Source organism: Anas platyrhynchos, chromosome 5 (genome assembly GCF_047663525.1).
Source record: "Anas platyrhynchos isolate ZD024472 breed Pekin duck chromosome 5, IASCAAS_PekinDuck_T2T, whole genome shotgun sequence".
Lineage (NCBI taxonomy): Eukaryota > Metazoa > Chordata > Aves > Anseriformes > Anatidae > Anas > Anas platyrhynchos.
The window spans coordinates 11,506,857-11,531,834 of record NC_092591.1 but is presented as its reverse complement, the minus strand read 5'-3'; the positions used below and the strand labels follow the sequence as shown (position 1 = coordinate 11,531,834).

Sequence of the window (24,978 nt, the reverse complement as noted above, 5' to 3'; positions counted from 1 at the left end):
AGATTAGGGTGTCTGTTCAGAAGTGATACGGGGATAAACATGGGTTACACAACTGAGAGAGCATTTTAAATTGCTTTTCTGTTTTTTTGATTCTTCTGACACTTAAGTGCCAGATCTTCAGTTGTTTATATAAAAGTTCTTCTGTTTTGCTAGCACTTACTTTGTCTAAGCTGTATTTGGATTGTTCAGTAAATTCAGATGATATATTGATCCATAGAAGTCATCCTTGATTATAGATGGTGCAAAGTATTTTCACGTTTAATAAAATCAATGTCAGAAGCACAATTATTTTGTAACCTAATCGCCTTAAAAATATTTTATAAGCATAATATCAACATTCTGAGTCAGTGTTCCTAGAAATCTCTGGATCTAGTTGATCATTTTTTAATATTGATAATGGTATCACATTTTTGCCTGTTATAAAATGATGCATTTACAGTACAAGGACCAAGATACGCTATTTTTAGTCCACTGCCAAAACTAGTTGTACTTCATTTTGAGAAAACTGCTGCTAGGGAAATGGAAGATGTCTTGTCAATGTGATGGGATGCTGCTTCTGGCAGGAGAACCCAGGAAACAGGTTGATCTTGAGGACTCACTGGAACCTTTGTGTTACTGAACAGTTGTCACTGGTTTGTCACATGATGTAGTTGCAAAGGTGGAGCATTTAGCAAAACTGGAAAATGTGGAAGTGTGATGTTATATTAAAAGCTAAACCTGTTGAAGACATATTTGAGGTCTTCAATAAATACAGAGCTGTATTTTAAAGTATGGTTTTGTGAGTGCATAAATCGTTGCTTAGTATAAGCTCTTTTGCAAGCTAAACTTGTATGTGTATACATTGTGATAAACTTTTTAAATTCTGTTTGCTCTTTTTGCAGGCTGCGGACTTGAGTAAACCAATAGACAAAAGGATATACAAAGGAACACAACCTACATGCCATGACTTCAATCACTTAACAGCCACAGCAGAAAGTGTTTCTCTTCTAGTGGGCTTCTCAGCAGGCCAGGTCCAACTTATAGACCCTATTAAAAAAGAAACTAGCAAATTATTTAATGAGGAAGTAAGTAGAAATCTTAACATTGTTGCATGCAATGTATTTCTGGTACTAAAAATCCTCAAAGTTCCGTAGATGGCTTTGTTTGCCTATACAGCTCATCGTTCAGTCACTACCTTTTGTTTTCAGCTCCTTCATTGGTTTAGAATACTTAAACAAAAATTTTATTCATAAGGAAGCTTTTGGGGTTAAAGGCAAAAGAAAAAAATAGGACTTCTTAGTTTGGGTAGTATTGCAACTAGAACTAATGACAGTTAACAGATAGAAAAAAAATTTACAAATCAAAACACTGCTGCATGTTCTCTGCAGTCAATTGTTTTGGAGGCTTCTGGTTCCAAACAGGGAAGAAAATATTTGAGCCCCTATTTAATATATTACAGTCAAAATATTAAATAATTAAAGTAAAAATATCACTTTTTTATGGTCGGGGTATTACAGCAGAAACGGTCTGTATCAAGGATTCCTAAAGGCTTTTTCAGGGAAGACTAGGATCTCAAGCTGAATGCTGCATGAGAAAAGCTAAAGGCTCACAAAGTATCGACCATGTGATACTCCCGAAAAAGAATTCTCTCTTCAAGCAATAGGTAAAAAATAGAGGGAGTACTATGAGGGGGACTCATGCCAAGTTACAAAACCACTGGCTCTGGTTATCTGGTAATACTGGTATTCTTAGAAAGGTAAGTGTTTGGATATTAACAGTGGAAGAGATCTGGTAACTGATAAAACTTGGACAGCTTTTTCTGCAGAGGATAAGCCAGAGGTACTTGGCTTGTTTTTTCATTTGTTTTTGCTGCTTTTTGTGTTTTAATACTGCAGGTAAATCATGAGGTAAGAAAGAGCTCTGCAGTTTTTTTTTGTTTTTTTTTTTTTAAAAAAAAGACTTGAAATCTGGACAAGAGCTTTGCAGATGAAGTTAAGCCTTGCTCAGCTTTCAAACTAAGCAAGCATATCTTTCCCACCTCAGGGACATGTGTTTTCTTGCTCTGTCTTTGTGCAAAGAAGATTGAAGTATTGTTCTCAATGGGGATGTTTTATAATTAGAACTGACTCCTCCTCAGCTTTCTAAAAGTAGCTACAACCAGATCAGAAGAGGGGCGTACTTCTTTGTTACCAGCCTTTTCCCACCTGTTCTGTCTCCCTGCTTGTGTTGAATGGGAAACAGTGCTGGAGAGCCTCCTAATGCTGCATGGAATACTCTTTTTGGTAGAAACCACTGTATATGTAGTTAAAATTTTCCTTCTAGCATCATCCATTAAAAAACTTCCCAGAAAACCAAACTTTGGCATTGGTGCACCACTGGGAGTGCTAATCCAGATGTGCCAAGTTACTCATGTAAACAAGATTTAATCTTGTATGGTAGTAGCATAAGTATTAAAAATGGCAGCGGGAAGCTATGAATAGCTAGAACTTCCTATTGCAGAGCAGTTCCCACTCCAGTAGCTGACCTGTAGTTGCCTTGAGAAAAACGTGTGCTAAAATACTTCACACAAAGGTCTGATGCCTATTTACGTGTCACGATGTTTACTGTCTAGCTTCTACAGCATAAAGCTGCATTTCAGGCAGAATAGTTCTTGTGGTATTCCACAAGTGATGGAAGCACTGAGACGACATGACATTAAAAAAATACTCTTTCCTCTCTTGCCACCAGTATTGCCTCATTGCGATGGAGATGTATCTTCTTCCTGTTTGGTGGAATTGAAATGAGATGAGCTCCTTTATACAAAGCTAGCATATGGGTTTGTGTAGTGTTACCAGAACTTACCCACATGTAGGGTAAAGTTAAAAGACAAAATCCCTGTTTCCTACACAGATCTTATCTGCAGTTATAACCAATTCTGAAACTGCTGTGGTTTTGGCCTGTCAGTTACAATAGTGAAACTGACTCTGGGCATGTTTAGAAATATTAGTTTGTATCTGAAGCCCATTTAAGAGAAACATTAGTAATTATTGATGTATGAGTTGGTACCTTTGCTTCAAGAAAATGTTTTTTGGATATATTTAGATTTTTAGAAAGTATTTGAGAATAAACATACCTTCATAAGCAAAAGGTGGGCTAAATAAGTGTTTACATCTTTTGACAGATTTAGCACTCGTGCTAGAATAATAGAGATGGTAGCGTTCACCACTTGTCCTGTTAGTAATTTAGTGATTTAGGTAGCCCAAAGGTGTGTTCTGATTATCACCTATGATAAAGCAATAAGGATAGCACTTAATTGTATGTGATATGTGAAATGGCTTCATCTTATGACACAGGTTGTGTCGAAGCTTGACTAAATTAAGGCTATTGCATTTTAACTTGTTACTTTTTAAAACTCTGTTGATGTAGAAGAGAATAGGGACTTGAAAGGCAGAGTTTTCTAGTATAAAAGTTGAGTTGCTGCTTCTGTGAATATGTGGTTTGTCAGGTTAAGCTGCTCTAGTACAGTAGAGCAAGAAATCTCACTTTGTGCTGTATTAGTGATGGCTTCATAACAAGACTATTGCCTCTAGCAAGAAAGCTAGTCTGACCTCTATATTTTTCTCTTGGTATGTACGAAGTAACTTTCTGACTAACATTTCTGGTATCATTTTTACCAGATATGAATGATACATATTAATGAATATGTGACAAATTATTTAAAATGCCACAACAGAATCTAAGATGCTATTTGTAAAGCTACCTTGTTAGAGGAAAAGTTCACTCTCAAATAGAAAATAAGAAGTTACACAAGAGAGGTTTCCTGGTCCTTATACTGAATTTCACAGTAGCAAAAATACGTTCAAGAGTAATGACCAGGTGATGCTTTTGATAGTTACAGGCCCAGAATGGGTAAGAGTCAGTGTTATCCATTAGCTATTTTTTTTCTTTGTGAAAAACAGCATAGCAAAGCATTTTTTTTTTTTTTTTTTTTCTATGTTCTTCTGTAACTTGCTCTGGTATTTCCTGAGGCACGCTGTATTTGCATTCTTGCCTTTTGTATAGCCCAGTTCTACTTTCAGCCTGTAATCAATCTGTGCCAAATACAAATCTTGAATTTGCATTTAAAGAATTTTTTTGTCTCTAAGTTGCAGTTGAGTGATGCAATGGCTGAATTGGTAGATTTAGAAATCCACCAGAAGAACAGTTGACCCCTTGAGTTTATGGACTTTATCTCTACTTCTCAGTTTTTACAGTACTGAAGACATTTTAACTAGGGATGTTTGTTTAACGTGTGTTCATTGTTTGGTAATGATGGACTCCATTAAATTGTTTTTATTTAAAGGAAACTTCTTAATCAGATGGTAACTGAGAGTAATGAATGAAAAGTAATTGCAGGGTGGGGTTTCCAAGGTGAAGAGGATGTGGTGCCTTCCAAATTTGCTGATTTACATGTGTTTAGCTATTAACTGTCCAACCACATGTTAACAGGGGCACAGCATAACGTTTGCTGCCTGAATCAGTGAGCTGGTAAAGGCTCCTAAGATGTCTCTTTTTCTTTCAGATGCTGATTTTTATAGCCATTTCAGATAAAACCAGTTTAAATTTAACTGTTGCTGATTTATAACTTGTCACACAGATGAGTAACAGCCTTTTTTCCCTTTAGTTCAGTTTGTGTTCCTTGATTATTTTTTTTCATACTTTAACATCCTCAGCAGAATGTAAACTTAAGAGCATTGCGTTGAGATTCATAGCAACAGATCGGCTTGATCAAAGTATGCTCTTCAGAATGTGACTGGACCATAATGACCTTTGATAGCACTTTCTCTGAATATAATTTCCTGTTAAGTGCCTTATGAGATTGAGTGTTTGCGAATAGTAACATAGCTCCTTTCCAGAAAGTTGAATTCGCTTTGCTTAAGCTTTGTTCCCCTTCTCCCTCAAAAGCTCAGATTTACAGTTAATCATTAAAACTTTAATTTTCAGACTTTCTGATGTGTATCTTCTTTGTTTTTCACAGAGACTAATAGACAAGTCCAGAGTAACCTGTGTAAAATGGGTACCAGGTTCGGAAAGCCTTTTCCTAGTAGCTCATTCCAGTGGCAATATGTACTTATATAACGTGGAGCACACTTGTGGTACCACAGCCCCGCACTACCAGCTACTTAAACAAGGAGAAAGTTTTGCAGTTCACACTTGCAAGAGTAAATCCACAAGAAACCCTCTGCTTAAATGGACAGTAGGTGAGGGTGCCCTGAATGAATTTGCCTTTTCCCCAGATGGGAAGTTCTTGGCCTGTGTGAGCCAGGATGGTTTTCTTCGTGTGTTTAACTTTGATTCGGTGGAATTGCATGGTACAATGAAAAGCTACTTTGGAGGACTGCTGTGTGTGTGTTGGAGTCCTGACGGGAAATACATAGTGACAGGTGGAGAGGATGACTTGGTAACAGTTTGGTCTTTTGTGGACTGTCGAGTAATAGCGAGAGGCCATGGACATAAATCGTGGGTCAGTGTTGTTGCATTCGATCCGTATACCACTAGCGTAGAAGAGAGTGACCCGATGGAATTTAGCGGCAGTGATGAGGATTTCCAAGACCTTCATTTTGGCAGAGATCGAGCAAATAGTACGCAATCTAGGCTATCCAAAAGGAACTCTACAGACAGTCGTCCAGTAAGTGTTACGTATAGATTTGGTTCGGTAGGCCAGGACACGCAGCTCTGTTTATGGGATCTTACAGAAGATATCCTCTTCCCCCACCAACCTCTTTCAAGAGCAAGGACACATACAAATGTCATGAATGCCACAAGTCCACCCGCTGGAAGTGGTGGAACTAACCCAGGAAGTAATGGAAACAGTATCACTACACCTGGAAACTCTGTACCCCCTCCTCTTCCACGGTCAAACAGCCTTCCACATTCTGCAGTCTCAAATGCTGGCAGTAAAAGCAGTGTCATGGATGGTGCCATTGCTTCTGGTGTTAGTAAATTTGCAACCTTATCGCTACATGATCGGAAGGAAAGACACCATGAAAAAGATCACAAGAGAAACCATAGCATGGGACATATATCTAGCAAGAGCAGTGACAAACTGAACCTAGTTACTAAAACCAAAACGGACCCAGCTAAAACTTTGGGAACACCTCTCTGTCCCAGAATGGAAGATGTTCCCTTGTTAGAGCCTCTTATCTGTAAAAAGATAGCACATGAAAGACTGACTGTGTTAATTTTTCTTGAAGACTGTATAGTCACTGCTTGTCAGGAGGGATTTATTTGCACATGGGCAAGGCCTGGTAAAGTGGTAAGTTTTAATCCTTAATGCTGCATCAAAGAACTAGAACTCTGAATAGGTAGTTTTCTTGAGATATAAATGAATGTTGAATATAAAATTTCTTTATGCTTAATGTAAAAAAAAAAATCCTCAGAGCCATACTTTTGGATACTGCATGCCATATTTCTGAATGATTTGAAGTGTCTTGGATACAATTAAGTATAGTTGCCTTCCAGCAGAAGAAATAAATACTGTGCATCTAAACTATTGATCAGTGTTCTTATACTTAAGCATAACCACAATATGGTGAAAGCTATTTATGTAAAAATGGAAGTAAAAACATGTCAATCACTAAAATAATTATAATCTTTCAAATGTTTTCTACAAAATACTGCACTCCCAATAAAAGTAGCTTATAAAAGCTGCTGCTTCTAAGTCTAACGAGAAATGTGAGCCTCTGAAAAATTTAAACCAAAGTGTTTTATTCCTCCATACTTTTCTGTGGTGGTCTGCCATTAATGTAAAACCACTTCTTATTAAAGTGTCAGCCATTTTATGAGCAGATTTGTGAGCCCTTTACTGACTGTAGTTTATGCTCTTGAAGTTGTGAATCAGTACTATCAAGGAACTCTAATTTTAGCTGGGTCTTGACTTATGTATTCTTTGTCAAGCTAGGGAAAATTGTGCAAGCTTTCTCTAAGCAGCTTCAGTTTTATGTCACTGTCACTTTTGTTAGTCAAATTTGGTCATTGACAAGCTTGTGCTTTTTGATAGCACCTGTTCTATCAGTTGAACCTTCATTAAAATATTAGTTTTAACTTCTGTTGTTAATGCACTTAAACACAGATGAAACTTTTCTTCTGTTCAATGTATAGCAAGCTAAATTTTGAATGAAGCTAAAAGTGGTGAATATTTTGTTAAAAAGTACTTTGTGCTACAATAGCTTTGTTTGCCTGCAATGTTTTAAAGGAATACAGCTATGAAAACATTACCAGATTTTATCCACCAAAAAAGACCATTATTTTTGTGAAAACTTCTCAAGTTTTTGTGGCATGTAGATTATCATTTCAAGAAAAAAAAATATCTGGTAATATCTGAGTATTGCCACAGTAGGCAGCATAAATGAACATCTGATGTTTGTTACGTTTTAACTATTTGGTTCATAAATCTCACTTTTGAAGTGGAAGTACTGTAAATAGTTAAACACCACATCTTCATTGCTATAAAACTAAGTAAAAGTCAAGATTTTTTTCTTAAAAGTTTGTATAATGTAAGTTTCTTTGAGATGTTCTCAAACTTGACACAACTTATTTACTCAGAGCTACATCTACTCTGCATTTTGCTGTTTTTTAAAGGTTGAATCTAAAGCTAAAAAAAATTGTAAACCCTTTTCTGGGGAGAAGGGTAGAAGGTAATACCTAGGAAAAAAAACATAGTTTTTGCCTAAGGACTACAGCTCCAGCATTAATTAAAAAAAAAAAAAAAGAAAGAAAGAAAAAACAACCCAAACTTAACTACTTAATGTTTGTCCTCAATGAAAAAACTAAAGCAGTTATCCGTGACTCAGTGCAATTCATAAGTCTTAAGAATTAACTTTATACATGTACAGCAGTGCCTCAGATTTCTATTGTGACCTATATTTTCTTTTTTGCTTTAAAACTCCTCTGTGTACTACTAAATGCAACACTGTTAAATTTATTTTCAGTGGCTGAGGTGGGTTTGGTTAGACTGGTTATAACTTAAACACTTTTTTTGGTGTATTGACTTTGATTTGGAATATGACATTTCAAATATTTCAGAGATAAAGTATGCAGTACCAAAAATCAGGATTTATGTATTGGCCAATATGGAAAACTTTAATGACAGGTAAGTAACTTTCATGCTAAAGTTATCACTTTCAAAATTAATATATTGCACACTGATGTAAATGCCATATTGTTTAGGAAGTATTTACTTAGAAATTTTCAAATGAATTTGTTTTTCTGATATCACTTGCATTTCTAGTGAGCTCACTCTGCTGGTAAAAACTAAATTTTGATGGCATGTTTACAGGGGTTTGATAGGAAAATATTTGTGCCAGAAGGACGTTACGAGCATTCTTTTTGTTTATAGGAAAGCACTTAACTTTATTTAATGAGAATTGTCAAAGTATAAAACACTCATGGTAATGTCTTTCTTACTGGGTTATATACCATTCATTTCCGTTTTGCCAACTGTTATATCCTAGGCCATCCCATTGCTCTAGGGTTTAAAGCTGCTATTTCTAGTCTTCCTTTTGAAATATTGGGTCCCCAAGTGATCTTAAAACTCCGTCACTTTTTTGTCTGCCAACTCTAGAGTGAAAGCCTCTAAATCTTGCTGCTTCTTCCATCACTGCCTCAAAAGGCCTTCATTAAATTCATGGCACTGCCAGCCTAAAGAAAGAATTGGATGGAAAACTGAAGCAGATTTGCAGTGTTTAAAGTAATTTCCTTTGAGCCAGTGCTACTTTTCCCTCATTTTTAATAGCCATCAAAAGACATGCCGGATAATTGGACAGTGCATGACAAGATCTCTGAATTTTTCTGGTTGGACTGGTGCTGCCCTTAGTGGAAAAAAATCCAGAAATGTCTCTTCAGCCAAGATCCTTATGATAGTTGATAGGCTGTACTGTGCTTACAGAGTGTCCTGCCAGTTTGTTTACAAACTTTACCAATTATTACTTCAAGTGTACACATAATCATACCTTGAGCTTCCTCACTGGATATGCTATCCTTACATTGCACTTCCAGAACTGTTGTACTAACTCCCGATCAGAGTGAGGCCAAGTGAATGGAAAAATTCAGTAAGAACCAAGTTGAATGAGGCTTAGAATACCTTTTTTTTTTATTTATTATTCTCATTTTGTTAGCCTGTTTGTAAGATAGAAGGTTCAGGGTAGTGAGAAAAGTAGGTTGCCTTAACAAGAGTATGGACTTCCTAATCAACATGGTGACCATTAGCTGTCTCATTTTCCCCCTCTTGCCCAGCCCCAATAGAAAGTGTAAATAGGATTGTACAACTGTTGTATTAATCCTAAAATGTAAGAGAAAAACATCTTAAAGGAACCAAGGTAAATTTCATGTGTTACCTTTATAGCTACTTCAAACTGAATTATAAGAACTGCAGAAGCAGAAACACTACTGAAAGAAAAAAGTGGTACCTGCATATGCAAAGTAGGTTTTCTCTGAACTTAATGGTCAGAGAAACAATCTATATGATTACTGTGTCTGATTTAGGGATTAATTTTTCATCTTGTACAGTGACTCCATTTTATCTAAATGAAAGCTGCTGATTAGTTGCTTCCTTTGTCAGAAAGCTCAAGGTAAGATTGGACAGAGCTATGAACAGGTGAAATGGCAGTGTATAACCTAGCAAGACAAACATGTTACCATTTTGTAAAACAAATGCACATGGAATTTATTTATTTGACTTATTGTACAGGAAAATTTAGACTTAAATTATAACATCCTTGAATTTTCTAGTTAACTACAATTGTAGTACAGTATCATGTTTTAGTATGATTTCTGTTTTAGTAAAAGTACTTAAACATTCATGTACTATATTTGAGTGAGATGAGCAGCTATACATACTAATTCTTCCTCAATGGAAAGGAGCATTTCATCATTACAATTGAAGTTCAATTGCTGGTATTTAAGTACTATCAAATAGATTTCTTTCAACGTGATACGGTATCTGTATAAACTTCAGGGATGATTATAGTAAAACTGAAACACAGCTATATGACTTCAGGTTACCATGCTGAAATTTGAAGCTTTCTGTAATGTGCATAATAGCAAAGTTGCACATAGCATACCCGCATTATCAGGGTGAATTTAAACCTAGTACACTGGTGTGATATTTATAGCAAGGTATGTGTGTTTGCGCGTGTGCGTGTGTGAGGAGGTGTGACTAGTGGCTCCAGTAAAGCCAGGAAAGATCATAACCCTGTAAAGGCTTTATGATGAGGATGTCTGGATTAGGAAATAACATGACTTTTACTAAACACTTTTTAGAAAACCCATGTTCTGAATTATCACCTCTTACAATTTGGTTATGTACTTGGAATGACTGTATATGTCTGCCCCTTTAACAATATAAAGCTTCTAAATTAATATTTAAAATGCTGGCCTGCTTATGTTACGATAATAAATTTTGTGTCAGTTAATTTACTGTCAATTTACATGTAAAAATTAAACAATTTTTTTCTGCATTTTATGAATTCTGTATACTGGAGTTTGTTAAAGATTGACATGTTAGGTGATACTGTACAAAATTGTATTGACTACCTTTAGTGAAAATCAAAAGTAAAATTCATATGTATTTCCTTTTTACACTTCCATCTAATTTCTTGACAACTTGAATAAATTTCATAGAGCCTTTCTAACATGAACTATTGTTAATTTAACTGTTGCAATAATTAAGCTTTAAGAAGTATTGTTGGTATATTTATAATTTTAAGAAAATCATGTTTGTTTCATACTGCTTATTTTTAGCTGTTCTATTGTCACTGTTACAGCTGAAGAACTTTACTAAATACTTGACATTACAAAATAACTTGCTGGGGTTGTCCTCTGTATACTGATGTTAAATAAAAATGTGTGATTGAACTGTAAATGTAGATAACTTTCAATAGTCCTTTTCCACATTGAGTTTTAATTTATCTTGCAGTCCTTAGGTGGTCTTTTGCTATCATACTGTGCTGAACAAATGGCCACAATGAAAACTGTTAACTTGCCATATTTTGAAGTAAGAAGTTGATTGCATCCTGTAACCTGCTCTGAGTAAATGTTTCACTTCAACTCAAGATAATACATACATTTTTGATGTTTAAATCTTGCTGATAAGGTCATGTCTTCTGATATTTTTCTAGGACTTAGATTAATATGAAATAGAATACTTATAAAAAATCAAATTTGTTCAAACTCAGATTCAGTAAAACACAGACATGTATGTGTCTAGATTCGCTCGGCCTAGCCATCAGATACGAGCTGGGGCTGAGTGTTTTCTCTTCCTTCTAGGACTCTACAGGAGCTCTTTCCTCTGTGGACTCAGGTGCAGGGTATGTTGTTTATTCCAGCTTTAGACATTGCCATTTACCTAAAGAATGCTGAATTTACAGCCCTGAGGATATGGCTCGCTTGGATGATTCAAGTGTTTTCAGTCTAGAAAAGCTTTGGCTAGTCTAGAACTTCACTTATCTGAACTCATCTGAACAGTCTAAGCCTTTGGCTACAAAATTTCTTGAGACCAATTTAGGCAAAGAAAAAGAAGGTGCACTTGTATCTGAGCAAATTTCGCCCTTGCAGCAGCAGCACTGTGTGCTGAAGGAACCAAAAAAGTGACACCTCAGTGTTTCAAAGGCACTTCTGAGAAATTTCAGTGAAAAAGTTACTTACTTTGAGTCCTGCCTAACTGAGGTAGAACTCTTCATCTCTTAGGAAAAAAATCCTCTGTAGTCTAAAGCTGAGGAAATAAGCTATCTATCTTGTAAGAACTTGAGAATATTTGGTACTTCAGGAGGTACTGACTGACCACTACGATGGTCTACATGTAATATATGTATATTTAAGAATATACAGGAGCCAATGGATGAACAAAATAAAATCTGTCCTGAAAGCTTGTGTGAACAGCTGATTACATCAAATGATGCAAGAATTGCTTGTACAAACCAGTTTCTCAACAGTCAGTGTGAACATGAAATTTAACCATCTTCCACACCTTCTGTAGTGACAGAAGATGACAAAAAATGTCTCGGAAGATGGAAGTATCTTCTTGCTTTTATTGCTTTTATTTTATAATGTTGCACAAACTTATCAAGGAAATAACTTGTTTGATAACCTTATTTTCTGTATTTAAAGTTGGATTTTAGGTAGGTGCCGATCAACTTACTAACTTCATTTTTGATCACTTCTCATTCTGTGATCATGCTTACTTTACAACTACCCAAAATGGGGTTGCCTTAAGTCATCTGCTTCTTCCCCAATTCTTCTCCTGGTTCATTTCAATTTCATTATTTCCTAATCTGAAAAGTTTAAACTTTACCATAGTTTAAAGAGGCTAGAGAAACTGTTCCTAACCATTGGAGCCTGTACTACCTAAATGAAGCTTAAGTTCCTATCATCTGAGTCAAATCCAGCTTCTGTTGGTAAAGCCTTTTGTGCTTTTCCCAGTGTGCACTTAGTTGCATCTTATTTTTTTCTCCTCTTGAAGATGCTTATCTTCCACTGCCAACTATCACTATAGGTTAAGATTTTTTTTTTACTAGGCTGCTAGTTTTCTGTCAGCCTTGACTTTTCTTTCTGTTGACCATGAGCAACAAAAAGGGTGATTTGTTGAGAGGTGATACACCTCTCTTAGAAGAAAAACTCCTTACGTATACAGAAGTGAAGTTGCACGAGCAGTCTCCCTGTTGCTACTACGTGCTTTTACAAGATCTGGTATGTCGTATGCTTTAAGAATTTACTTTTCTGTAACTCCACGAAAAATAGTAAAGCCAACCAAAGACAAATAATGCATTTAAACCTACATAAAGGGAACAGATAGGCAATGCAGAGATGGGTATTGGCTTGGCTCTTTCCCCCTGAATCCATACACATTCCTCTATAGTATGTTTTGTTAATGTTCAGCAGGCACTTCCTTGAATGGTCTCAATTTTGACTCACTGATTTACTATCTGATTTAATCTATATAAGTAGTTCAAAGACTTAAGCTAATAAGTGCTGACTCATCTGCGTAAGAAACGTGGACATTTTGTTCATACAAATCTTAATCCAATTAAGCTGGTTCGACTGCAGGATTTCAAATGTGAACAGTTTCATTCTGTTTGAGCATATTATTGCTCAGATTCTGCATTGGACTGTGGGCTCTTTTGTCTCAGTCCAGATACCTTTTTTCAAGTGACTCCAAGAATATCACGATTTTGAACAAGAATAAACTACATGTGGAATACTCTTAACAATAAATGCAATTATTATCTGAATAGCAGTAATGGCTTAACAAATCAATGCCATGTTTGCATGGGCATTCGTTAGGTCAGCTGTTGCTGGTTTAATTGCATTAGTGAAGTGTACTGTGAGACCTTTTAGCCTGTATCTGCCTAAAAGGCTTGTTTAATACCTGTTGTATTTGTTACAGTGGACTGTTTGCTTTTCTTTCTACTTTCCAATTTCAAAACAGCAGGAAAGACAGGCAGGGTTCTGACATCCTGCATGTTTCTGAGGCAGCTGCTCTGTTTTACTGTCCAGGGCGAGCACCGAGTGCGTGCCAAGAGAGCTGTGAATTAGCACATAAGCAGTAACTTTACAGTAACCTGCCCACGTGTCCGAACTTGCAGTTTAATATCTGGACTAGTGAAATCTTTGGCTCCAATCAGTTCTGTTCTAATTTACAAGAAGAAAATACAAAGTCTGTAGTTACTGATGGCTTTTATTCTAAGTAGCAGTGTCTTCCTGGCTCATTTTTTAAATGCAGCAGTTGTGTCCTGATCTCTCACACACTTAGTTTCTGTTGGGAAACTTTGTGTTTCGTATTATTGCCTGGGGAAACAAACAAACAAACTTTGTGCATATGTGGAACTTCTTGAAAAACAAACCCCTGCAATCTCATGCGTTGTGAGGAGGGCTGGTCCTCTCGCTGCTGCAGGTCTTTCTGAACAGACCACGGGTGTGACTGCTCTGTAACTCGGATGGGAGCAATCTTACCTATCATATTTGTTACGGCTTTTTCTGCCTACCAGTATGTCTTAAGGTTTTTACTAAATATGCAAAGTCCTGTGAGTTTTGGGAAGTCAGAGAGCATGCATAGATTAATGTGGTGCAGCAGCTTGCCCTAGCAGCACTGCTGAAATGGTGTTTAATGCTCTTACATTGCTAATTGTCATAAGGCAAACGACAGTCCTCCACCAGAGAAGTGTGTTCGAACAGTATTCGAACAGCAGAGTATGCTGTTGAGATGGCAGATGATGCAACACCTACTTGTAGGACTCTTGCTGAGGTTGTAATGAAGGTTGCCTTATCAAATTCCTGGCTTGGCTCCATTTCCAACCCCTGCTAGACCCAAAATAATACTGCTAATAAAAGGCTGTGTTTGTTTTCAAAACTGTTTTTGAACAGTCTCTTAATGTGTCTCTGCTGCATGCTCAGTGTGATGTTTGTTCTTAAACTTCAGCTGATGCAATGTACAGCACAGCAGATCCGGAGCTGTCGTATCGCAATTCCTCATGTTTTAATCCTTCACGTTTTCTGTCACTGCTATTAAACTGTGCAGCTTTGCTCTGAGTTACTGCAGCTTTTGTTCCATCCTTCACCACCTGCGTGGTTTAGCCACAGAAAGCACCGCGGGCTAACTTCTTTATCTTATGTATCCATGCAGGAACTTTCTAGACTTTTTTTTTTAATAACCTTACTCGTATTATTCCCAGAGAATGTCATTACAAGTGTTCTAGGCCCACACCCAGATTACAGACCAGACTCTTATATGGTAATTTTTGTATGAAAACTTAGCTTTTTTTCCAGCTGTCACATGCTTTTCTAAAACTGGCTTTCCAGAGCTTACTATGTTGTACTTAACTTCTTCATAATGGCAAAGCTCCATGGGATCTTTCTTGTTACTCAGGACCCACCCAGAACTCTTAACTCAATTCTGTAAAACTTTTATGCCTAAATGCCAAATTTTTATTCTTGCTTTCCTTATATGAACATCTGAGGTCTCAGATGGTCACCTTATGAAGTTGAGTACTTGGAAGAACTTGCAGCATTTCTGATCTCTGTCACACAAGCAAACCTCTGGGATGGCCATCTCCTCATTGTAGCTTGACCAAGTTTTAAGGTGCTGCTTCCTAAGTTTATGGAAGTTTTTGAAATGTCTTGATCCTGACATTGTTTCCGCTTTACTGACCCTCTCCCCTGCCTGCCCAGAGTTGTAGAATTCATTTAGAACAAGGCTTGAAATCTGAGTTCCAAAGCACGGTGCTCTGGCTTTCTAAACCAGGAAGCATTCATGGGGTGGGAGATGCAACCAGGACTGAGCAAATCCTTGTTCCTAGTCTTGGAACTTAAATTCCAGAGTTGCTAGTAGTTTTTTGGGGAATCAGGCTTCACACTACGTGTCAGTATGTGCTACCTGTTTCTAGAGCAGCTGTAGGATGAGTGGCTTTATTTTGTTTGCCAACAATCAGCTGCATTACAGTGTAAATGTGGTGGTAGAATAGTGCTTATTTCTTCTGCTTATGTAGCATGGCTATGATCCTGTTGAAAAAGGCTTCATATTACACCATCCCTAGTACTTTTTTGTGTGTGCTTATAAAGAATGCTTGCATATGAACAGTTTGGATTATTGATTTATTAAAGACTGAAAATAAGACTTTTGGGACATCTTTTTTGAGGGTGTGTGAAACTTGCTCAGTGGACGTAGTCTTCTTGTGAGAATGACCTTCCAGTTGTTGCTGGATTTAATAGACTTCTGAGGAATGCTTTGATAAGCAAATTATGGAGTTCTGTTTTGTCTTCATCTCTTTTAAACAAAGCTTTCTTGATAAACATTTTCAGAAATGCTTCACTAGCTTGTTTTCTCTAAAATTCTACCTTTTTGCTACTCCTTAACTAATAACAATAAAACTGTCTTTTCTTCTTGTTACATATGCAGTATCTTTGCAAAGCCTGAATGACACACAGGTTTAAAGACCAACCCATATCAGTCTACCTCAGCAGTGTTTGAACCAGATATTCACAAGATATTCATAAGTGCCACATACATTTATTATATATAAATGTATATAAAAGTGTATACATACACACGTGCCCACACACTTTGCTATAAATCCTACAAATATATCTGGATTTGTGTGTTGGAATTGGTGGAATAGATGTGGGGTTTTCTTTTTTAATTAAAAAAAAGTTTTGATTTTAGTCGAAACTTGGTGACTTGAATCCAGCCAATCCAGACCTCCTTCCACTTCTTTGTCTGTGGTCAGGGTTTTCTTCCATCAGTAGTGACATTTCAGTTCTGGGATCCAAGCAAGAAAGAGCTCCTGTAGATTCCAAAGCTGTATGCATTCTGCATTCTATGTTAGTTGCTGCCTGAACTTGTCTGGTTTGATGGATCTGAGTCACAGGATCTTAATTTTGAGGTAAGAAATTAAGCTGGTAGCTATCTAGCGGAATTGCTAAAAGTGCATTTGCCATGCCTGCATAGTAAGAGTTGCTCCATGATACTCATTGGTGATACTCATAAGCTTCCAGCTTAGCTGCCGTGGTGGTGCAAGTCTGCTGGCAGTTGTTATAACAATGACATTGCAAGAAGATGAAATTGCATTTTGATATTAAGCTTTTCCTATATAAGTCTGGCATACGTTTTTTATGTGAATAACTAAAAATGGGCTACTATACATAAATGAAAACTGGGATCTGTCGCCTACAGTATAGTTGCCTTAATATGGAACCGCAACCCCTGTCTAGCTTGGGGTGCCGCACAGTAGCAGCATTATGCTTGAAATAAAGTCAGTCTCCATTTATTGGAACGGTAATGCAGTTTAAAGAAAAAAATCCTGAATGCAAGCTTAAATTGTAATGGGAAACTTCTACTGAACTCCTACTTCGTGTTTCATTCTCCTTTACAATTACCAAACTAAGTATTTGGTTAGATAATCTATTTTTCTAATTAAAGCTTGTAATATTCAGTGGCATATAAGAGATTGAGCATTTCCCTGTATCAGGTTAGTTGTCAAACTTGTTAATATTGAAATAGGTTTGTTTGTTGCTACCCTAATAAAATGATGATCACTTTTTTGGTGTATGATTTTTAAAGTTGTACAGCTCACAATGACTCAAAGTGCAAGGTAGACTGAAATCGAGTGCTCGCATCAGTTTCACCGTGTGTCAGGAACACAGGCACTTTCTGCCTTACTGAACGCTTTGGTGTGTGCTGCTTGACTGATACAACAGTGGCTTAGATTCTTGTAGGAGGGGAGGTGCTGATACTTACAGTAAGCAAGTGGTGGTAAAAATAAATTGTACTTTAGCTTCAGGATAATAATTTTATAAAATTACTGTCAGGTTCTCTTGCTGGATTAATGTAAACTGCTTTGTTTGCAGGGTTTATTGTCATCCCAAAACCAGGCCAATTCTCCAAGTGGAACTGTAGTATAGCCATCACACTACTGCTAGCAAATCTCTGAACACAGGACAAGAAGTAATGACAATGGAACCAGGAGCTGTTCTTCAGGCAAAGAGCATCACAAATTATAATGTGGCAGAGTGTAAACATGGAATTATGTGAATCACATAGTAATTTGCAAAGGAATAATGTAATGAGTTCTTATTACAGCTACTACTGCTAGCTGCTCACCCAAGGAAGAGTTTTCATTTAAAAACAAAACAAAAAAAAAAGCTTCCTTTGGTGCTGCAGAAAAAAAAATAGTAACATTTTTGGTTTTCTTTATACTTTTAAAGTCCAGTGTAATTTAATCTATATATATAAATATATAAATAAAAGATATATATATATATAGTGTAAAATAAAGTATGTTTCTTAAATCCAAGTAAGTTCAATGGTTAAATTAGTACTTCACCATTGTTTATTTTGCACTGATTTTTTTAACCAGAGATGGCTAGAAGACAGCCTGGAATGCACTCGTAGAAAATGAAAGTCATTACTTTCTGGCTTCAAAATGTTATTCAGGAAGATGGATGCTGCAATCTTAGATTTTTAAAACAAAATTGTTTTGCACTTAAATAGTTTAATGCTAATAGAAAATTACTTTAAATCTGGTGTCCAAACACCAGAAAAACTATGTTGTGGAGAAAAGATCCTTTGTATCTATTAAACCTTTATTTTAATATTGTTGTTTCCAACTGCAATCAGCTCTGTATTATATGTACAAATAATGTAATTCAGTGGTGGGGGAGGGGAGTAATGGATCATTACACTAGAACTTCTCATTCATTTAAGAAAGTGATATTTCTAATTCAGAAAATACATATTAAACTATCTTGAATATGCATTTTTGTTTACTTTCTGTTCAAATTTGATCAGCTTTGATGTAATCAATCCTTTGTTGAATTAAATGTTTGGTACAGAAATATAATCTAAACTTTGTAGAACAAATTCCTTTAAAAAGTCTTACCTAGAACATTGCTTCATATTTAATATAGTTGAGTTTTGACTAGGAAAATGAAGTAATGGTGGTCTGTTCACATTCTTAGTGGTTTATCTCCAAATCCCTCGTGTAGCAGAAATCTTGCAGACAACTTTGTGGGATGAGGATTTTGTAGTTGCAAAATGTTGTATACTTGTCTTGGGACTTCAGAAGTGACTGTTCCGACAGTAATAGACAAACACCTTCTGACCTGGCAAACTAAAATTATATCAACATGTAGGAGCAGCTGGGTTTCTGAGGCAACTTGTTTGTCCTGTTTACAGGCATCTTGTTTACAATTCAACACTTTGATAAGTACAATGGAAATACGTATCTGTGTTTGTGTAGTTTAATGCTGTTTGTCTGAACACACATTTTCAGTCAGTAACAGAACACTTAAATTGTTTTCAGTATTTCTTGTGAAGATGGAAAAAAAAAACAAACAAAAAAAAACAGAAGATGTTGCTCCACATCCAGCCCCAGCAATGACAGATGATAAAAGTACCAATCATATCTTTCCTCCTTTCCTATGCAGAAATAGGCAGCCTGTTGCTGAGTCTTGCAGGGAGGCAGAGCAGAACCGTAGGCCACAATGTGAGGGCACACCTCAGCAAAATCTGCCCGTCCTACTCTGCAGCAATGGAGGGGGGTAGAATGTTTCTCATTGCAAGTAAACATTAGACACCTTCGGGCATGAGAAGCTAGTGTTTTTCAGGAAATGAATTAAAAGTTGTAGAGAAACAACTGCAGTAGCTGCTTACAACTGCATCTCCCATTCATTTCAGGCAGCTAGCATACAGGAGACTGCCAGATGTATGCATAAACCAGCATTTGGATTGTCTACTTTGATAAAGACAGAACTGTACTTTGTAATTCTCAGCTACTTGTAGTCTTCTAAAATACAAGGAATAGGGAAAATACTGAAACTGAGCAGCATTATTGTTCAGAAATGTTTATTAACATATTTGGTTTAACTGTTAAAATACAGATAAACCTTGTCACTGAGAACTAGTGTAGTTACCTCCCTGTAGAGTTCTTTATGTGCATGCTTCATATGGTTTGAGTCAAAATGAAACAGTTGAGGAAAAGATGAAATAGTCTCTTTAAAAGACTTTGTATTTTACCAGCTGTAGGAAAAATCAGTACCGGAAGGACCATAGTATCCAATTTGAGGTTAATAGTGGCAGCTACTTACATTTCTGGTTGCAGAGTACATCTCTGTTACAAACCACAGTCAAATAGCATACAGTGAGTCTGGTCTTGGTTTTGTTGTTTTTTTTTTCAGGAACATCATTTTTACCATTTGCAGGCACCTGAAAGCTTGAACTTATCCATCCCATTCTTTCTTCCATACGAGGAAAAAAAAAGATTCTAGGAAGAAAAGGGATGCTAATGACTTACCTGGAGAGAACTTTAGAGTTCTACAGAAAAAAATTAAAGGGTAGAACACAGGTCATCTCAGTGCAGAATTTTGGCTCGAAGAATGGTGGTAGAAACAATACTTCCCAATTTATAGTTTAAAGTTGAATGTATTTTAACTATAAAGCAAATCGGAAAAACTCAAGATTGTCTAATAATCCAACAGTCAGAAAAGTGTAAGTGGTCTCCAGAAGAGTAATAGCAAAGAACTTGTTATGCAATAAATGCCTATGAAGCACTGTAAGTACCAAGCTCTGTAAGACCCACCTGAAAGCTTAAAAGAAATGGAAAAAAATATTTTCAAAGTGATAATTCAATTGAAATACTCAGTTTTCATAGCAGAGGCAATTTGCTGAATGTGAACTTCCTTCTTTTCATTGCAACAGACTGACAGCCCCAGATACTTATTATGTGAGACAGAATTGTTGGTGATATACAAAATACTACTCTGATAACCTTTTCTCTCCAAGTTTAGAGCTACAAAAATTTCTGACTTCATATTTTTCAACAAATGTAACTATTTCCTGGTGTACGAATAAGGTAATTACCTACCTGCTATTATTCACAGATGCAAGAAGTTGCAATAATAGTTGAAAACAGGAAAATATCTTGTGAAAACAAGATCTGAGGGAATTCTTTTGAGGGGTAGGGGTTGAATTATTGAATGAAACCACTTAAACTTCAGCATGTCATGTTTGAAACTTCCAGAAAAAAAAAGATTATAGGAAGCTATCAATACAATTAACGTATCTGCATAAAGAACGTACTTTGCCTATTGTATTACTGAGATAAGAGAGCTCTTGGTTTGGATGATCAACCAACTGTAGGATTTTTTTTTTTAATTATTTTCTGGTTTAAGAATCTGCAGACTGATACATGCTTGATTTGTTAAAAATCATGTCACAGATTCCTAACTGTGGAGAGCAAGATCCCTCCGATACATTACCTAATTTTAGACCACCATTTTTACTTCTGCATACCATGCTTAACCCCAAATGGGTAACACTCAGCAACTCACCATCTTCCCCTCTTGGAAAAAAACAAAGCAGAAAACCATACCGGATAAACCTGTGGTAAAAAAAGGTAAGAAGCTGGAGCTTACTGTTACGCTATGTTGCCTGTAGACCTGCCATCCTTAATGCCTACGTTTAGCATCACACCTTTAAATTACTTGTGTGTGTGTCTGTAAATTAATGCTAAATATTCAAACAAATATTATTGTTCAAACTCTGTTCTGTTTGAACAATATGAGCTGCTAACATATAAGCGTGACTACATGGGGAGATAACTGTAACACAACAGTACACCTGGGCTGGTCACTCTGTCTTCATGTACTCCTGCTGCAGTTTCAAGATAATCCTGGTCAGGAGTGTATTTTTTGCTTAGAACTGGAGGAAGGATGACCTTTATCCAGTACGAGTTTCAATAAAATGAGAAACAGCCTCTACCTATACTGTTGCATTCCGCTGTTTAATTCTCCCTGTTTTATGGTGTTCTACTGGTCTACTGCACAACTGCCGCTAAGGCTGTTTACGTATTTGTTTAATCCTAGTAAGAGAAAGCTGCTATTTCTGTGGCATACCCAGGATGAGTAGCAGCAATACAGATTACCCTGCAGAACCTTGTTCATGTGCTGTAATTTACGATGATTTATGTAATTTACAATTTACTGGGAGGTATTTCCATTCTTCCTGTTGAGATTCTAGAATTTTGCTAGGAAGAAATGGAGTAAAACAAGCAAATGTAGAGTAGGCCATGCTGCAGGCACAAGATATTCACCTTGCACAGTCAAATTTGAATCAAACCAAAAAATGACTCCCATGGTATGCATCACATAAACATTTAGCTTGCTGACATTTTTACACTTAAATAATTTTCTAGTAATGTCACGTTGCTCCTTGGTATGTGAAAAGAATTCCTTCTTCAAAACACAAAGATAATCATTAGATAGCCACACACTTCTAAGTGGTAGATCTCAAAAGAATTCATAAAGAACTTGACTATCATGTGCAGCTGTGACCTCATTCGTGTGCAGCTGTGACCTATCTACCACAACATGCCTTTTGCCACCTTTCTGTGCCTATCGCCAACCACCCCCCTCTCATCACCACAAGCTGTGCAGTGGTGAATCTACCACAAAAGTAAAAACCAAAGCTGTAATACCTTGATGACTATAAAACCTGAAAATGTATCACTGACTGCCTCATAACCCAAAAGGAAAAGAACAAGAAATTAAAGGATGGGTAAATAGTTCAGCAGTAATGTCGGTCACAAATCTAGATTTTTGCTGCCTGAGTTAGATTTTACAATCGAGTTGCTGATTTTTGTTTCGCTGTTTCTGTAAAGGGACAAAAAAGTTAGGCAGCACAGGCCATTCCCTGTCGCTGAGCAATAGTGCTGATCTGGCATTGGTTGCTTTTCATTTTCTTGTCACACAGAGAGCTGTTGCACAGCAGCAGATGGCCCAGAGCTCTTCGGTTTCAGTGTCAGGAAGGTGGGTGAAAAAAACAATTATGAGCAGAGTAATTTAGGACTAACAAAAAAAAGTTGGTTGCAAAACCTGTCCTGCCGCTATACCGGCTGACCAAAGATTTCTAAACCCTAGCAAAGCAGGCCTCACACAAACAGACTCATTTGTTTTTTAAATAGTAAAACTGTTCTGTAAAACATCAGGTTAATGACTGCATTTTTTTAAGGAGATCTCAGGAGTTTTAAAATCAATGGTATCAAATTCTAATAAACACTTTCCAAGTATGATAAAAATACTTTTTAAACACTTGCTTTGTGAAGAGCTAGAGAGCAATAACGTTATATTAAATTGTTACTGAGGATCTGTAAAATTTCTGAAACATAATGAAATGCATTCATGTATTGCTCTTACAAGCAACTAGCTGCAGTATCAGTCACTGTTTAAACTTCTGTTTAAGAGCACTGTTTGAAGAAAACTGGCCAAAGTTGATTTATTTTTGAATCAGACAAAAAGTTGCTTTTATCTTTTAGCTAGTAAATAGTTATCTAAAAATATTGAAGTTATATTAACTGTATCAAAATCAAGTATCTCATGATTGCACAATCTGCAAGTTCTCAATAAAGCTTGAGGTTGAAGTTATTAAATACAGGAGGTAAATACCTTGCAGAAATCACTGGAAAAAATCTAAAAATATATATAAGATGATAGATCAAGTTAGCTGCCATTTATTCAATAATATGAAAACTTGTATTTTTTAGGCAACATTGCATTTTTATATTGAAGCTCAACAAATCCTTTCATGTTATTTTTAACCAACCCCTTCCTCCATCAGGTTCTAAAAGGAAAAAATATTTAGTAAGTTCAATACAGAGTGCTCTCTAAGCTCAGCCAGAACAATGCTTTAATTAAATATTGATAGTCTTCAGGAACAGAATACCAAAATGCTAGGTAAGCAGCCCGTTATAACCTTGTGGGGTTTTCTGACAAATTGTCAGAAACACAAAATAACGCACTGTTGGTTTTGTTAGATCTCTACCAATGACAGCATGATCGGGGCTGTTTCACTCACTGCATAGCCGTTCTTTTCCTCAACCTCCAAAATCTTTACAAGGTGGTCAGTAACCTCCTCCTCTTCGTCCTATAGCAGGTAAGTGGAAATGTTTCAGGGAAGACTTACGTGCCTTCTGTTTCCCAGACTGTTGAGAAAACAACAGAAGTTTGAAATGTGCTCTGTAAAACATATTTGGCTGTTATACTTTAATGAGCAAGTTAGAGTCTATACCTCGATATTTGATCCCATAAATCTAACAGACTGTGACGCGGGGGTTTCCCCACTTTCCTTAGCCGTAGGAAAAATTGAACGCAATGTAGGTGTAGGACAAGAAGTCAGTTTGGCTACTCCAGAAAGATTTAATATTGGTAATTCTCCACAAGGGGGTCCATGTTGTTTTGTTTTTTCCTGGGCTTTCCTAAGAGGATCCTTTTAAAATTAAGAAATTGAGATTTATTTTTTTCTGATAACATCTTAAAGAATAAAAAACTAAAAGAAACAACAGAACAAAACAACTCAGCCAAATACTATTTCAATTAATTATTTTTAAAAATTACTACCTCACATAATGTTTTTTGCAAATTTTCCCTATTGTGCTTCTTACAAAGCTCACGTTGATGAACCCAAGAACTAAACAGGTGGAAAATGTGTCTGTTTGCATGAAAAGTGGATTCATGCTTTCTATGTCAAATGCACAGCAGAAAATATATTTTTTCTCTACTGTGGTAACTTTTGTGAAAAAATGAATTTCAGAGTTTTTTATGCAATGCTATCTTCTATCTCACCTTCTAACTTTTATCTCACTTTTACTAACTTCTATCTCACCTTGCAGACAGAATGAACTCTATGACTGCATATGTTGAGTATTTTTCATGTAATTTGACTATAAACAAAGTTTTAGTTAGAATTTAGTTAGAATTTTTCATCACATTTTAATTTGCTGATTTTCAGCAGCCAGTGTAAATTCAGTATTTGTCTGGGTATGATCAGAATACAGGATAACAAAGAAACAAAAACCAACAACAAATGTATTCAAAATGTAGACTGAAGACCTCGGGAGCACAAATACATTTTCTATCTCCGCTACAACTTTATCTGTAAAACTTTTTTAAAAGTCAAGTGTAGATAGCAAAAAAAGCAGAAGACCATATTTTAAACAACACAGCACTGACTCTAAGTAGTAGCACCTATGAAAAGTGTCTGCCAGAGGTACTACCTGGTATCACAGCTTTTAAATTCTAACCTGTGTTTCAGGGCCTGGGGGGATGGTGAGGTGCATCAGACCCAGCAAAGACTGGTGTCTGGGCAGACTGAATAAAACCAAGTAATCAGCTTAAGTAAAACATTTGTTTGTAGCTAACAAGCTCAGTGTCACAAATTACTTTCTTTAAGTGGGATGGCAGTGCTTCCACTAAAATATTACCTGTTTTTGGCTTTCCCTTGAAATTTGCCACGAATGCAGAGGTACTTGCCCTGCTGTATTTTCTAGTAATCTTACTCTGTGCGTGGCCAAAGCCGGTGTATCAGCTGCCCTACAAAGTTTGGGGGAAAAAGGAAAAAAAAAAAAAAAAAAAAAAAAAAAAGAGGAAAAACATCAGTTGTGCTTTGGTGAAGTTTGGACTCAGTGCAAAGACTTATGTTGACTGATATTACATTGTGTA

General features: G+C 36.4%; 2 protein-coding genes across 26 annotated transcripts in view; one reads left to right on the top strand and one right to left on the bottom strand.

Annotated features, from left to right (window-relative positions):
- WDR20 (WD repeat domain 20) overlaps nt 1–18,242 on the top strand; it is a 44,824-nt gene extending 26,582 nt beyond the window's left edge. Inside the window, exons 2-5 of one of the 7 annotated variants that reach the window (XR_003497809.3) lie at nt 882–1,064; nt 4,976–6,253; nt 8,023–8,089; nt 17,335–18,242. Coding sequence is in view for 5 of the 7 variants with exons in the window: in XM_038179641.2 (XP_038035569.1) it covers nt 882–1,064; nt 4,976–6,253; nt 10,913–11,002 (1,551 nt within the window). In the remaining 2 variants the exon portion in view is untranslated. Of the gene's footprint in view, nt 1–881; nt 1,065–4,975; nt 6,254–8,022; nt 10,859–10,912 lie in introns of those variants that run through there. The other 6 variants (XR_005266070.2, XM_038179641.2, XM_027459425.3 and 3 more) reach the window with 6 other exon arrangements.
- MOK (MOK protein kinase) overlaps nt 15,982–24,978 on the bottom strand; it is a 24,960-nt gene continuing 15,963 nt past the window's right edge. For 11 of the 19 annotated variants that reach the window (XM_072038268.1, XM_072038261.1, XM_072038267.1 and 8 more), the window contains 4 exons: nt 24,741–24,849; nt 23,549–23,746; nt 23,390–23,462; nt 15,982–18,596 (listed from right to left, as the gene is read on the bottom strand). In XM_072038268.1, the coding sequence (XP_071894369.1) occupies nt 18,433–18,596; nt 23,390–23,462; nt 23,549–23,746; nt 24,741–24,849 (544 nt within the window). In that variant the 3' untranslated portion in view covers nt 15,982–18,432. Of the gene's footprint in view, nt 18,597–19,637; nt 23,463–23,548; nt 23,747–24,740; nt 24,850–24,978 lie in introns of those variants that run through there. The other 8 variants (XM_072038278.1, XM_072038269.1, XR_011809455.1 and 5 more) reach the window with 7 other exon arrangements.